Source organism: Schistocerca gregaria, chromosome 5 (genome assembly GCF_023897955.1).
Source record: "Schistocerca gregaria isolate iqSchGreg1 chromosome 5, iqSchGreg1.2, whole genome shotgun sequence".
NCBI classification, from domain to species: domain Eukaryota; kingdom Metazoa; phylum Arthropoda; class Insecta; order Orthoptera; family Acrididae; genus Schistocerca; species Schistocerca gregaria.
Window position 1 is genome coordinate 121296130 of NC_064924.1, and position 16142 is coordinate 121312271.

The 16142-nt window shown below is 44.8% G+C and overlaps 1 protein-coding gene across 1 annotated transcript in view; it reads right to left on the minus strand.

The window, feature by feature from the left end:
* Window positions 1-8232: 8232 nt before the first annotated feature.
* LOC126272358 (uncharacterized) overlaps window positions 8233-16142 on the minus strand; it is a 113345-nt gene continuing 105435 nt past the window's right edge. Inside the window, exon 7 of the mRNA XM_049975169.1 lies at window positions 8233-10332. Within this exon, the coding sequence (XP_049831126.1) occupies window positions 8834-10332 (1499 nt within the window). The 3' untranslated portion in view covers window positions 8233-8833. The remainder of the gene's footprint in view (window positions 10333-16142) is intronic.

Sequence of the window (16142 nt, forward strand, 5' to 3'; positions counted from 1 at the left end):
ACACAATAAAACAAATAGGAGTAGAAAATGGTTATACAACGCATATGGTAGACAAGTTAAATAAAAAAATATGCAAGCAGTTCCAAAATGAACATACCACACACACAAAAATCTTCACCCAGCACAGAACAACACAAAACACAAACAACGACCATACACAAGACAAAACAGAGCAACAACACACACACAAAACCAAATGGCACATAGTCACCTACAATAACAAGATTGTTCACAGAATAGGCAACATATTAAAGAAGCAGGGTCTCCAAATAGGCACAGGACAGTGAACACAATACAGAAAAAGATCAGAACACAAGAAACACCCATGGATAAATTTGACAGATCAAGAATATATGAACTCACATGCAACACTTGCCAGTCAGTGTACATGGGGTAAACATGCAGAAACTTCAAAACAAGATACTCAGAACATCTCAGAGCTATAAAAAGCAACAGCTCCCATAGCACATTTGCTGACCACCTTGTAGTCGACAATCGCCGACCAGCCACAATAGAAAAAGACTTAAGAATACTACAACCGAGCCACAGTCTATACAGCAAACTGACCATTGAGGAAAAATTCCATATACAGAAGGCAATAGCAGAAGGAAAACAGGTCTTAAAGGAATACACTACACTCTGCAGGGGCACGATATTTAACACACTAAAGGAACTTTACAAATAAAAACAGCACAAACAGATAAAGTCTACAAATACACACACACACACACACACACACATACACATACACATACACATAATACACAGGACAAAAATGATACACTAAAATCTGCAAAGAGGCACCATTTACACGCAAAAGGAATACCATATAAAAGAGACCGCACACAGCTTAGAAGAGCACAGAAAACACACACACACACACACACACACACACACACACACACAAAGATAAAATGCAAACAAAATTCTGGTTTGGCGCCGAACTCTCTGATGAACAAATGAACACTGACTGGCTGGGACACGCAACAAACCACAATAACACTGTGTTTTGGCGAGGTGAAAAGTGTTTTTACTGAGTTATATGTGGAAAATAATTGTTATAGTTACGTGTGCATCAAAACACCTCAGCATGATGCGGAGAATGAAGGTGCTTGGCACACGAAAACGTAAGTAGAAACGAATGTAGGCTCGAAAACATGGCGACAAACTAAATTACATTCTAGAATATAGGTTAACTCCCAGAAGAAAGCTTTCTCATCAACATCGTTTGGTTGCAGATGACAAGCTACCTCTAGTAATTAACACACAAGTGATCCAGAAAATTCATGCACACCAAATGTAAAGGTATTTACAAAAAGAAACGATCTGTTGTTTGAACTAAAGATGCACATAATTTTATAATCATTTAACAAAATTGTTCTTATTGTAGAATAAATAATAATGAAAACCCTCTGACGATGCCACAGTGGTGCCGAAACATGTTTGAGTACTGAGAGAAAACGGTGTTTTTCATAACTGGCTGACCTCACATCCGACAATTTTAACTGCAAACACGGCCAATACAAGGAGCTGCAAAACAAAATGATGAATATTTTGCTTTGTTTTTGGCTGTTGTTTGCATAGGTTATCTGCATAAGTGAAAATTGCGTCTGACCTCTCCTCCCCATTTAAGAGTGCAGGATGATTTCTAGTTTTAAGTCTTAGAAGATGGGGCCACAGATAGATCCTGTTTGTTCATCTGCCATTCGACTACACTGTTTTTACAGTAGTCTCATAAATAGTTGTATCTCCAGGTGTCTTAACCTCTGAAATATTGATGGCCACCAGAGATTACCGAATGCCCAAGCAGTGTCAATTATTATTGCCATGACGTACTTCTGTATTATGTTATTGGCTATATGTAGGTCTTGGTTTATATCTGTGGTGTCACCGCCAAACACCACACTTGCTAGGTGGTAGCCTTTAAATCGGCCGCGGTCCGGTAGTATACGTCGGACCCGCGTGTCGCCACTATCAATGATTGCAGACCGAGCGCCGCCACACGGCAGGTCTAGAGAGACTTCCTAGCACTCGCCCCAGTTGTACAGCCGACTTTGCTAGCGATGGTTCACTGACAAAATACTCTCTCATTTGCCGAGACGATAGTTAGCATAGCCTTCAGCTACGTTATTTGCTACGACCTAGCAAGGCGCCATGATCAGTTTCTATTGATGTTGTAAATCATATAACGTCAAGAGTGACGTTCTCCATTAATGGATTATCCACCAGCTACGTCCGTTTTTCTCAATTCTAATTCCCTTGCCATGTTCCAGACCTAACACCAGCCTGCGTGAGCTAAAACGCGTGCATTTCGGCCTCCTTTAGTTATACGGGTTGGCTCTCCTACCAACCACAACAATAACTCACCTGTGTATTTGCCGGTTCTGAAGCTGAACTGGTGTTTCCTCATGCCACTGTGAGCTGTGTACGTTTGCAAATTCTTGCGGTAGCTTCTCCTGAATCTTTATTAGGGTGCTATTATGCATAAATTTCTATACGTCTTTGAATATGAAAAACCCTTACCTGCTTACTTCTTAATAATAACTACTTTGGACGTTTTCCATACTGCAAGCACCCTGTTCAACCCTAAGGCATCGTTCTGTAACATTATTAGGAACTGGGTGATCTGTGATGCTAGTTTTTTCAGAGTTTGCGAATGGATACCATGTGGTCCATGTGCTCATTTTCGTTGTTAAGCTTTGAGGTTGCTATCGTAACCTTTCCTTGTGCAAGTGTAAATGTGACAGTGGCATTGGTGTATGGTGTGTGTGAGTCTTCTCTTGGTAGTGTGTGATATTGTGTGTGCCTATCGATGATGTCAGGAAGCAGAAACTACACTGTATTCCTCCATACATGTGTCATCGTGCCGTTATCCACATTATCGTGCCTTTATATTGACTTAGCGTTCACGGAAGTAATAAAGTTTTTTTCTTCTCTGTCAGTATTTTGTATGGTTCCCCCAAACTTAGGGTCTATCTGTATATGTCTTCTGAGTGTCCATATGCCTCCAGTGGTATATATGTGTCCCTGTCTAGTACCACCCATTGATGTAATTTTCGTTTGCGTCTGGCATCTAGTTCGAGTCTCGTGAGTTTGTTGTCCCATGGTATTGGTGAGCGTTTTGTGTTCTTTGCCGTCGATATTGATATGTTAAGTATATGTTGCATTGCCTGTGTTAGTTTGTGTGCTCGTTAATCGATCCCTCCACTGATGTTTTCTAGATGTGGTAGTATTACTTCTGTTAATTTGTTCCAATCAGCTTTGTGGAACAATTAGTGTCTGGTATGTGTTTTGGTAATTGGGATCTGAGTGTTTGTTAGTGTGTGTGTGTGTGTGTGAGTGTGTGTGTGCGTGTGTGTGTGTGCGTGTGTGTGTTACAACATTGTTGTCAATACTGATTATATTGTGGTGTACAGTCCAGTTTGTTATGCATGTCATTGCTGCATTACTTGCTAGTGTACAGTCGATATTACTGCTCGTTCCATTGAATCCATCATTTGTTCATACAGGTCCCTCTAAGCTCACTAAACGTAATTATGTCTCTTGTAACACGTCGGTGATTATGCGCCCTCTGTCATCTTTTCCCTCTGAGTTCACGATGGGGGATCGTCCATTAACGTCAGCACTTATCACTAATTTTTTGCGTGATGCATAAATTTCTAGGTCTCCGCATATGTCTTCTGAGTGTCCATATGCCTCCAGTGGTATATATATGTCCCTGTCTAGTACCACCCATTGATATAATTTTCGTTTGCATCTGGCATCTAGTTCGAGTCTCGTGAGTTTGTTGTCCCATGGTATCGGTGAGCGTTTTGTGTTCTTTGCCGTATCCAAGACCCAGCGTAGGCAGGCATTAACGCGGTCTCGCGTGTACCACTATTCGAGCGTGTTTGATGGCTGTATTTAGTGTTCATGGATTTAATCACCCATGTAACCATTTCTTTGATTGTTTCTGAGGTAAGTGAATACTGACTGCAGAACTGTGTTATCTTAATTACAAGTTGTGTTTAGAATTACTGTAACAGTCTCACAGTCATTACTGTCTGTTATTAGGGTAGCATATGTTGGTAGCGATATTAGTTGCCCATTTCTGTTATATGACTCTTGTAAGCACATGGTATCTGATTGCAGGTCTTACGTTATTTTCGGGGATTCCACGCTAACCATAGTAGTGCTTCTTATATTATGTTGCGATATATTCGTTTGTGTCTCGTATTCTGGGATTTTTTGTAAAAACAAAGCATTTACTGTCAGTGTGGGTGTAATTAACTACACTCCTGGAAATGGAAAAAAGAACACATTGACACCGGTGTGTCAGACCCACCATACTTGCTCCGGACACTGCGAGAGGGCTGTACAAGCAATGATCACACGCACGGCACAGCGGACTCACCAGGAACCGCAGTGTTGGCCGTCGAATGGCGCTAGCTGCGCAGCATTTGTGCACCGTCGCCGTCAGTTTCAGCCAGTTTGCCGTGGTATACGGAGCTCCATCGCAGTCTTTAACACTGGTAGCATGCCGCGACAGCGTGGACGTGAACCGTATGTGCAGTTGACGGACTTTGAGCGAGGGCGTATAGTGGGCATGCGGGAGGCCGGGATGTTGTCGCCAATGGTCGGCGGAAGGTGCACGTGCCCGTCGACCTGGGACCGGACCGCAGCGACGCACGGATGCACGCCAAGACCGTAGGATCCTACGCAGTGCCGTAGGGGACCGCACCGCCACTTCCCAGCAAATTAGGGACACTGTTGTCCTGGGGTATCGGCGAGGACCATTCGCAACCGTCTCCATGAAGCTGGGCTACGGTCCCGCACACCGTTAGGCCGTCTTCCGCTCACGCCCCAACATTGTGCAGCCCGCCTCCAGTGGTGTCGCGACAGGCGTGAATGGAGGGACGAATGGAGACGTGTCGTCTTCAGCGATGAGAGTCGCTTCTGCCTTGGTGCCAATGATGGTCGTATGCGTGTTTGGCGCCGTGCAGGTGAGCGCCACAATCAGGACTGCATACGACCGAGGCACACAGGGCCAACACCCGGCATCATGGTGTGGGGAGCGATCTCCTACACTGGCCGTACACCTCTGGTGATCGTCGAGGGGACACTAAATAGTGCACGGTACATCCAAACCGTCATCGAACCCATCGTTCTACATTTCCTAGACCGGCAAGGGAACTTGCTGTTCCAACAGCACAATGCACGTCCGCATGTATCCCGTGCCACCCAACGTGCTCTAGAAGGTGTAAGTCAACTACCCTGGCCAGCAAGATCTCCGGATCTGTCCCCCATTGAGCATGTTTGGGACTGGATGAAGCGTCGTCTCTCGCGGTCTGCACGTCCAGCACGAACGCTGGTCCAACTGAGGCGCCAGGTGGAAATGGCATGGCAAGCCGTTCCACAGGACTACATCCAGCATCTCTACGATCGTCTCCATGGGAGAATAGCAGCCTGCATTGCTGCGAAAGGTGGATATACACTGTACTAGTGCCGACATTGTGCATGCTCTGTTGCCTGTGTCTATGTGACTGTGGTTCTGTCAGTGTGATCATGTGATGTATCTGACCCCAGGAATGTGTCAATAAAGTTTCCCCTTCCTGGGACAATGAATTCACGGTGTTCTTATTTCAATTTCCAGGAGTGTATTTTTCGTAGTACATGTACCCTTTCATAATCTCCGTATATATTGTGCAAGTAGGTTATCTTCCTGGAATTTATATTCGTGGTAATGGTCTGTCGTACAGGTTTGCCGTTTTGATTTGCCATCCATTTCATGTATAGCTTTGAGGCCTATTTTGTTTTAGCCTGTTCTATTCTTAGTATCTCTTTGGTTTTGGGGTCTGTTGTTAAGGCTGCAGGTATGTCAGCGTCTGCTCTTGCCTTTGAGCTTGCTCTGTGAATTTCTCAGTTAATTTTCTAATTTGTTTTTGCAAGTTTTGGTTCACTACATTGAGTTCCCAATTTTCGTCCTCTTATTTTTCAACCTTCTCTTGCATAGTATTATTGGTATGTATTTAGCTGGATTAGATGTTCTCTGTAGTTCAAATCTTAATCACCTGTTTTCATCATTTAAGCGGTCCAGTTTCACTGCAAAGGTACTCGTTTGGAATGCTAAGGGAAACACTCTGTCTCCAACGACAGTTAGCAGGGCAGAGGAAGCATTCTTCGGATTTAGTTCCATTCATAGGTCGCTCAGTATTTTGTGTGTGGCTGCGGTCTTCTGACTGGGGGACATAAGCAGGTGTTCTTCCTCCACGTGTTACATTCCGGGTGCGACGTTGGTGGCTTCAGATAGAGTCTTACCCCATTTTGCCCTCGTCCTTCCCTCGGCCTCTGACTTGTTGGGGTCGCTGCTTTGTCTGCAGGTATCCAAGACCCAGCGTAGGCAGGCAGTAGCGCGGTGTCGCGTGTACCACTATTCGAGCGTTATCCGGCCATGCGGGTTGACCTGCAGTTGTTCAGCGACAGCAGCGCTGATGCTGACGTCGACGGCGCGGTGCGAGTAGCTGGCGGCTGCTGACGACGCATCGGATTGCGCTGGCGACGTGTCGTAGCGCGGCGTCCTGACGCGTCTCGGACTCGTGAATCCGACGCGCGCTCGGCCGACGGCAGGGCAACGGCCTCTCGGCTCTCTTGACCAAACGGAACCGACGGACGAACCCACTACGAGTACTTTAACCACTCCCTCTATTTTACTTATACACTGAAGAGCGAAAGAAACCGGTACGCCTGCCTAATATCGTGTAGGGGCCCCGCGACAACACAGAAGTGCCGCAACACGACGTGCCATGGACTCGTCTAGTGTCTGACGTAGTGCACGAGGGAAATGACACCATGAATTGCAGGGCTGTCCATAAATCTGTAAGAGTACGAAGAGGTGGAGATTCTTCTGAACAGCACGTTGCAGGACATCCCAGATATGCTCCATAATGTTCATGTCTGGAGAGTCTGGCGGCCAGTGGAAGTGTTTGAACTCAGAAGAGTGTTCCTGCAGCCACTCTGTAGCAGTCCTGGACGTGTGACGCGTCGCATTGTCCTGCTGGAATTGCTCAAGTCCATCAGAATGCATCATGGACATGAATGGTTGCAGGTGATCAGACAGGGTACTTACGTACGTGTCACCTGTCAGAGTTGTATCTAGGCGTATCAGAGGTCCAACATCACTCTATTACCGAGCCTCCACCAGCTTGGACAGTTCGCTGCTGACATGTAGGATCCATCAATTTACGATGTTGTCTCCAGACCCATACAGGTCGACCAGCTGGGTACAACTTGAAACTAGACTCGTCCGACCATGCAACACGTTTACAGTCGTCAATAGTCCAATGTCGGTGTTGATGGATCCAGGCAAGGCATAAAGCTTTGTGTCGTGCTGTCATTAAGGGTACACCAGTCGGCCTTGGCTCCATCGATGATGTTTCGTTGAACTGTTCGCACGCTGACACTTGTTGATGGCCCACAATTGAAATCTGCACCAATTTGTGGAAGGGTTGCTCTTCTGCAAATTGAACGATTCTATTCAGCCGTCGTTGGTCCCGTTCTTGCAGGATAGTTTTCCGACCGTATTGTTGTCTAGGGCTTGATAATTTGCCAGATTCCTGATATTCACGGTACACTCGTGAAATGGTCGTACGGGAAATTTCCCACTTCATCCTACCTCGGATATTCCGTGTCCCATTGCTAGTGCGCCAACTGTAACACCACGTTCAAACTCACTTAAATCTTGATAACCCGCAATTGTAGCGGCAGTAACCCATCTAACAACTGCGCCAGACACTTGTCGTATGTAGTCGTTGCCCACCGCAGTGCCGTATTCTGGCTGTTTATATATCTCTGCATTTGAATACGCATGCCTATACAAGTTAGTTTCTTTGGCGCTTCAGTGTATAACAGCCCTGTCTAATGAGTAAAGGAGAACGCATTGTGTCAGAGAACACCCCCAGTGCCCGTGAAAGTAAATACAACTGCCCACAATCACGTTTTTGCAAAGGAAAACTGCGTTAGAATGCGGAGCCACACCTCTCTTCAACCGGCTCTGCAGCCATTTTGGCTACTTGGCGAGTGATGCTGTGGCCTCCTGTTCCGTCGTGTACGATGTGGCTACTTTCCGTTGTCAAAAGTAACGAAATTCTCTGTTAAGATCAGGGATGGCTGGTAAATGTGTGGTGATGGCTGCAATTTGGCAGTTAATGGCAGGGTGTTCAGTTGGGCCACATAATAAATTCACGCATACACCAATTTCATTTGCATAGTCCGCTCATTCAACTTTTATTTGAAAAAATGGCCTACCGTCTACTCATTACAAATCACACTGTGTTGTACATACTATACTATTACAGTTTAACATCTGGAGTAACATGCCCCCTTTTAATTTAACTTCTGATACATCTTTTTCCTTCCACAAGACTGTTAGTGAAAGTGCCCTTTAAAATAACGTTATTCCTTGCTTAAGACTAGCACATGCGACACACATTAACTTTTAACGTTTCCTACAGTGCCTTTACACACTTTTTGCACAGTAAGACACTATCCTGTCTCACAAACGCCTCTACTCGAATAGCGTGTAACACAGTCCTTTAAGAGTTTACCTTCAGTTCCAACTCCATTGTGCACCAATAATGAATTATTAATGTCCATTAGTATTCGTAGGAGCGCTACTATTTACAAATAAGCACTTGGTTGTAGATAAAGAATAGATTAGGAAACTGGCGCACGTGTTTTATGTTGTAAGTCGCAGTCAATTTTTTCCCATCAGCTAGATTCTATCTTTATAACTTACCACACGCTTCAGTCCAGTCTACATTGAAAACAGTCCTTTAAAAAAAAACACTCAAGGAAATTACATCGAGGATTCTTCAGATGAATGCTGAATATCGGGTCTCTTTGCCAGATTTCTCTCAGCCGCTGAACACAGCTCTCGCCTGGATCTGACAATATCTGGGTTCCACCATGCTAGTAAGGTCGCCTTGAACAGAGGGAGTGTCGATTCGTTACAAATGAAAAAAACGAACAGCAGCGGTCCCTGCGCCATCGTAGCTATGTGAACACAGTATACGAACTGTGCAATGCCTTGCGCCTGGTGGAATCCAGTTCTAGCAATTATACCAACGCCACTTAAGAAGACTGTCTTAACTGACAGAAAAACAAGTTGTTTCTTTGAACCAAATTTGTGATTAGTAGAAATTCGAAGACGCAACATGAACCTTCGATTACGTAGGTACATATATCCCACCAGTCCAAGGAGAATCAAATTGAGAGCTATCGAGAACGAAATCGCAGCCAGGAGTATTATGCGACTGTGAATCATGTAATAGTTGCTCGTGTTTTCCAAAGAAATACTTGCTGCAGATACTATGCCCCAGGGTATAAGTGCATACAGTACCTGGCGACGGAATACCTCACTCGCTTCAGCAGGCAGCAGATCATTAGGAAGCCTGAGATGTCGAATGCATGCGTACATTTGGTAGCAGAATGAGTTCAGCCAGATACAGCTGAGAAGCGTAAGGGAGCTATCAATCTGCACCGCTGTCGATAACTTGGGGAAACCTGTCATACGATACATGACCTCAGAACACAAGATCTGGATTATACCCGTCAGCTGAAAGGACAAGAATATCTTTCCGGGCAAGTTGCGTAACTGGGGAAGGTACATGTATACTCCGGCAGTCAAAAAACGGAAAACAATATTTATAGCTATAAAAGATATTTCTAAAACTTTTAAGCTGTCGATTCTGAAATCCTTGTATTTCAAGGTAGCACTGTTTAAACTGGCTTTGTAGTTTAGTGTTCTTTGCGTTGGCTCTATATGCCCTTTGAGGCGTTTGATCCATGGTACATTGCTCTTGTTTGAGTAGGATCCGTCCGGGTGCAATGTGACACTACACAGTTCGGAATGCTTATTGAGGGAAAAGTCGCGACACTTTAGTAACAGAACAGCTCTGGAGAAAGAGCAGATGGCGCCTGTGGCGTTAAATTCCGGACAGGACTTGTGGGCAGGACTGCTGAAAAAGCACCGAGCATCACGTACGGACTGTATCATACTAAACGGGACGTCCTGACAAATGCTGAATGAGTTGACAGTCATCCACGCCAAGAGACAGAGGTTGACGTTCGTCCTCTGCGTGTACGCCAGGTAGCTGGTCACGGGTATGTGGGGCGATCTCTCCATCACGTCGGTCCAGAGCTGCACGCGGCACTGCTCGCGCTGAGTAATGGTTTCCGGTGGCAGGTCTTCCAGCGGACACGTGGGGTGGTCCAGGGCGTTCGCCAACAGCTGCATGCAGTTAGTGTCAACGGAGAGCGTCGCGTAGCTTCTGTCCTCCAGCTCCCACTCCTCATCTGCAAAACAATGACATCATTAGGTGCTGATCATACTCCAACATCAGAGTCTCCTCTGTGTGATAAAATTGGGTGTTGTTTAGCTAAATCATCGATGATCAATGATTGGAATAGCTCACAACCAACAAATATCCGAGAGTAATAACAAGAAATGATGTAGTGTGGTGTTTGTACAAAATTTTCTGTAATAAGAAAGGTAGATATCAGAATTTATTGTACAAATGTTACGCGAGTCTGTTTCATATGCAGGATGCCCGAAAAGTCTTTGTCTTGCACTTGGCTTTGTACAATTGACGAAATAGCTATGGTTTTACTGATATCCCTAATCTGAAGTTGACAAAAAGCGTCCTTGTCAGTATTGTATTGTCTTGTGTTGTGAACATAGTTCCGCGTAGTCAGCGCGTACACAACTTTCCCACTAGAGCGCGCCCCGCTAAGCACATCAACGCAGGCGCAGCGCCTTTCCGTCTCCGCACTACGAGATGGCGCTGTCTTAGAGTCGGACCAAATTCTGCTTTCGTCGATCCGCGTATTAATATATAACGCAGCCAATGAGACTGCTGCTAATGTAGAACATTTTCTCCTCGCGGATCACACTCGCGCAGTGATACATGAACCCGAGAGGTATTATAACGAGTGTGTACCAGTCTGCATTAGTCTGTACGAGTTCTACATTTGTCTGTACCAGTCTACAGTCAAGTTTCAGTCTGCACCTAATAAGATTACCATATTCTTGTACATAGCCATGAAGATAAATGTATAGACACTTTTGTCAAGTATCAGAGAGATATGTGAGAATAAGATTAACGTACCAATACCAAAGGAACTTCAGATTATCAATTGCAAAATAGCATCCAGAACCAAGTTAAGTAATTTTTATGCTTGTTATTATTTTAATAAATGTGTGTGAAAATTAATCAAGTTCTGTTTAAAGTTGGTCACCGTCAATCTGCTACTCTAAGCGTGCAAGTGGCATTTCCATCGTCTGACCTAACGGCAGAAGATGAACACGCCACGATAAGACCAGGAGATATATTGCTGAAACTCGCCTACTAAGTTAGAGCGACGGGTCAAATAATCTGATGGTGTGTGTACTGAAGGTCTAACAGTACGCACACCACATCTTGTTTCAGTACAGTATAGTTCCATTTGACGACGTAAAGTAGCAAAAAATAGCGTGTGTGTGTGTGTGTGTGGGGGGGGGGGGGGGGGGTGTGTGGGTGTGGGTGTGGGTGGGTGGGTGGGTGGGTGTGTATGTGTGGTAGCACGGAAGTCCACATATTATAAGGTAGGTAGTGATAGAAATAATAAGAACATTTGCCACTGTCCACTTCGTAAATTGACACCGCTAGGTTGAGAGACATGTGGTGTTTTATCAGACAGTGTCAAAGGCAAGCCTCGTTGTCGGTGAAAGAAAACGAGAGAGGAAGCTTGTGCCGCCATCCGTATCTACAGTGAGCAGTCTGCAGTGAAACATATTCGCAAACGAGCAGTTGTACTTCAAACACTACAGTCAACAATAAGTGGCCACACTAAAAAAATATTTGAAAGCATTTAGTTTGATAACATGTTGTTTTATAGTGCGGGAAACCACAGCCAAACTTCGACGTTTTTCCAAAGTAAATTCCGCACTGGCTGTACCAATGATTTTTATTAAATCTGCGACCGGTTTCGCACCACTTATCGGTGCATCCTCAGGCAATATACGCTATTTATAACGTGGTAACGTTCAACATTGCCCCGTAGCCACTCCACACCATTCATGTCCAATATACCGTCATCTGGTGAAAGCGGTAGTAAAAATTTAAAAAAACTTTTTAATTGGTGGGAGCGGCAATGACCGTACAAGCTGAGAGGAGTCGCGTGGCAACGGACACGGCCTGACTCATTTTTAAATTTTAACGACCGCTTTCACCAGATGACGGTATATTGGACGTGAATGATGGGAAGTGGCTACAGGGCAATGTTCAACGTTACTATGTTCTAAATAGCGTATATTGCCTGAGGATGCACCGGTAAGTGGCGCGATGCCGGTCGCAGATTTAATAAAAATTATTGATCTACATCTACATCTATATGTACATCCATACTCCGCAAGCGGAGAGTACCTTGAGTACCTCTATCGGTTCTCCCTTCTATTCCAGTCTCGTATTGTTCGTGGAAAGAAAATTTGTCGTAATGCCTCTGTGTGGGCTCTAATCTCTCTGATTTTATCCTCATGGTCTCTTCGCGAGATATACGTAGGAGGGAGCAACATACTGCTTGACTCTTCGGTGAAGGTATGTTCTCGAAACTTTTAACAAAAGCCCGTACCGAGCTACTGAGCGTCTCTCCTGCACAGTCTTCAACTGGAGTTTATCTATCATCTCCGTAACGCTTTCGCGATTACTAGATGATCATGTAACGAAGCGCGCTGCTCTCCGTTGGATCTTCTCTATCTGTTCTATGAACCGTATCTGGTACGGATGGGTTTTGTTGCAAGATTTAGTTTGGCTATGTCTGTGCAAGGAACGGGGAATGGTTGGATTACTATTGCCTTCGTTCGTTCTAGTGATGCTAAGAAGAGTTCTTTGGATTCCTTTCCAACACGTGATGTAATTGCGTGGAAGACATTTAATATTGTACACCAATCTAATAAATCCTGCGGAGGAAGTTATCTGTCTAGTGATGAACCACTGGTTTTAAGAAGTCGTGTTTGTCGTAAACTTGAAAGTTCAGAATCTGTATATGTATGGTGTAAGAGTGGTGGTTCCTTGGGTAATGATTGTAATGTGCAAGGAGATATTATGTTTTATTATTGTAATGTTTGATACTAATAAAGATTTATGTTACTCACCTTAAAAAAAAATAGCTACACATTGATCTTGCCAAAAGCCGAGAAGCGATTCTTCTTGGTGTTCTACTGCTGAGCAGTATTCAAGCAGTGGGCTACAAGCGTGCTGTATCCTACTTACTTTGTTTTCGGATTGCATTTCCTTAGGACTCTTCCAATGAATCTCAGTCTGGCATCTGCTTTACCAACTATCAACTTTATATGAACATTCCATTTTAAATCACTCCTAATGCGTACTCCCAGATAATTTATGGAATTAACTGCTTCCAGTTGCTGACCTATATTGTAGCTAAACGATAAGGGATCTTTCTTTCTATGTATTCGCAGCGCATTACACTTGTCTACATTAAGATTCAATTGTCATTCCCTGCACCATGCGTCAATTCGCTGCAGGTCCTCCTGCATTTCAGTACAATTTTCCATCGTTACATCCTCTCGATATACCACAACATCATCCGCAAAAAGCCTCAGTGAACTTCCGATGTCATCCACAAGGTCGTTTATGTACATAGTGAATAGCAACGGTCCTACGACACTCCCCTGCGGCACACCTGAAATCACTCTGTCTTCGAAAGACTCCTCTCCATTGAGAATGACATGCTGCGTTCTGTTATTTAGGAACTCTTCAATCCAATCACACAATTGGTCCGATAGTCCATATGCTCTTACATTGTTCATTAAATGGCTGTGGGGAACTGTATCGAACAGCCAGCGTCAAATTTTCTTTGGAAAAATTTAGGCTGATGTTTGTAAACGAATTGTATGTGCAACGACTTCGAGCAACGACTTGCATCCTGCCGTGCATTGCTGCACAATTATTGCTGTGCCTCGCTCATGAGTATTTCTTTCCAATATCCGAAACATCGCAATTCACACATGAGGAGCCAGCCGTGGTGGCCGAGCGGTTCTAGGCTCTTCAGTCCGGAACCGCGCGATTGCTACGGTCGCAGGTTCGAATCTTGCCTCGGGCATGGATGTGTGTGATGTCCTTGGGTTAGTAAGGTTTAAGTTGTTCTAAGTTCTAGGGAACTGATGACCTCAGATGTTAAGTCCCACAGTGCTCAGAACCATTTGAACCACACATGAGGAACATTATTATATGGTCTAAGGCAGGGTTTCGCAACGTGTGGTCCACGGACCCCTTAGAGGTTCGCCGGCTCTTTCTAGGGGGTCCGCGGCCACGTTTCTCCAAATCGCGTAAAAAATGAGTAAAATTATTGAATAAAAATGTGATAATCAAATTCATCACTTTTTTTCGTGTGAAAACATTTGTACTTTTACTTCAGGTCATATTCCCAAGCAGCCTTTGCGGTTCCTAAGTGACAGCGCACAAACAGTTTAGTGCCGGAGAATGCGGCTTCTCTGATCGTCTGTTTCGCAACAATACGGGGGTCGTTTGTGCGCCGGCTAACGGAGCTAGATGCCCTGAAACCTTTTACGCGTGAGCGGAGCGAGCTTTGTCGACCAATCACAGCGCTCGCTGGCACGTATGCGGCCCCAGGCATCACTAAATGTTAAAGTTGCTTTGTCAGGTTAGTGCACTACCTATTTCATAAGCCGATTTCTGACCTTCAAGTTGTTTTCATTCATCTCTAAACCAAAGACTATTGATACCTCGGGGGGGGGGGGGGGGGGGGGGATCATTGGGAACAGACTAAGGGTCCACCATGGATTATTTTCGACTGAAGAACTGAAGAAGGGGTCCACCAGCTGAAAAGGTTCAGAATCCCAGGTCTAAGGAAATTCCCATTACGTGCAAGAGATGAGAAGGAACATCCCTCACGTTATATGGGCTGGGATGTCATTGCGATATTTATATGTACCAAACCTTTTCAAGGGAACATGAATTGAACTAACTAAAAACTAGTTAGTGCTTAAACTCGCAGACAACTGCTTATGAGGAATAAATAATTCCCAAGTGGCTCACGTTATAAAACTAAAATTACGCCAAAGTGTTGAAGAAGCCTTTGGGAGCATAGCTCCAGTGATGCTTCGCAAGATGTGAAATAGGATGTGGAGACACACAGATCTCTCTCTGTAAGGCACCATTGTTCCCATAGAGAGCCGCTGGATACATATTTTTCTATACTCGAGAAACTGGTATAGGCATGCGTATTCAAGTACAGAGATATGCAAACAGGCACAATACGGCGCTGTGGTCGGCAAGGCCTACACAAGACAACAAGTGTCTGGTGCAGTTGTCAGATCGGTTACTGCGGATACAATAGCAAGTTGTCAAGCTTTAAGCGATTTTGAACGTGGTGTTACAGTCGGCGCACGAGCAATGGGCCACAGCTATGAAGTGCGGATTTTCTTGTACGACCATTTCGCGAGTGTACCGTGAATATCAGGAATGTGGTAAAACATCAAAGCTCCAACAAGAATGCGGCCGGAAAAAGATCCTGTAAGAATGGGACCAATGGCGACTGAAGAGAATCGTTCATCGTGACAGAAGTGCAACCCTTCCGCAGATTGCTGCATATTTCAATGATGGGCTATCGACAAGTGTCAATGTGCGAACCATTCAACGAAACATCATCGATATGGTCTTTCAGAGCCGAAGGCCCACTTGTGCACCGTTGATGACAGCACGACACAAAGCTTTGCGCCTCACCTGGGCCCGTCAACATCGACATTAGACTGTTTATGACTGCAAACATGTTGCCTGGTCGGACGCGTCTCCTTTCAAATTTTATCGCTGTGAATGGACGTGTAAGGGTATGGAGACAACCTCATGAATCGATGGACCCCATATGTCGCCATGGGACTGTCCAAGCTAGTGGAGGTTCTGTAATTGTGTGAGCCGTGTGCAGAAAAGAATATGTGACTCCCTAGCATCATGCAAGAAGACTTCTGAGACAGTGGTCATGATTAGACTCAATAAACTCTTAACGAAATGACATTCTCATTCTATTGTTTCTTGCACATGCTTGTACATACGGGTTTACGTTGCCGCTAGGGGTGACTTGGAAATGGT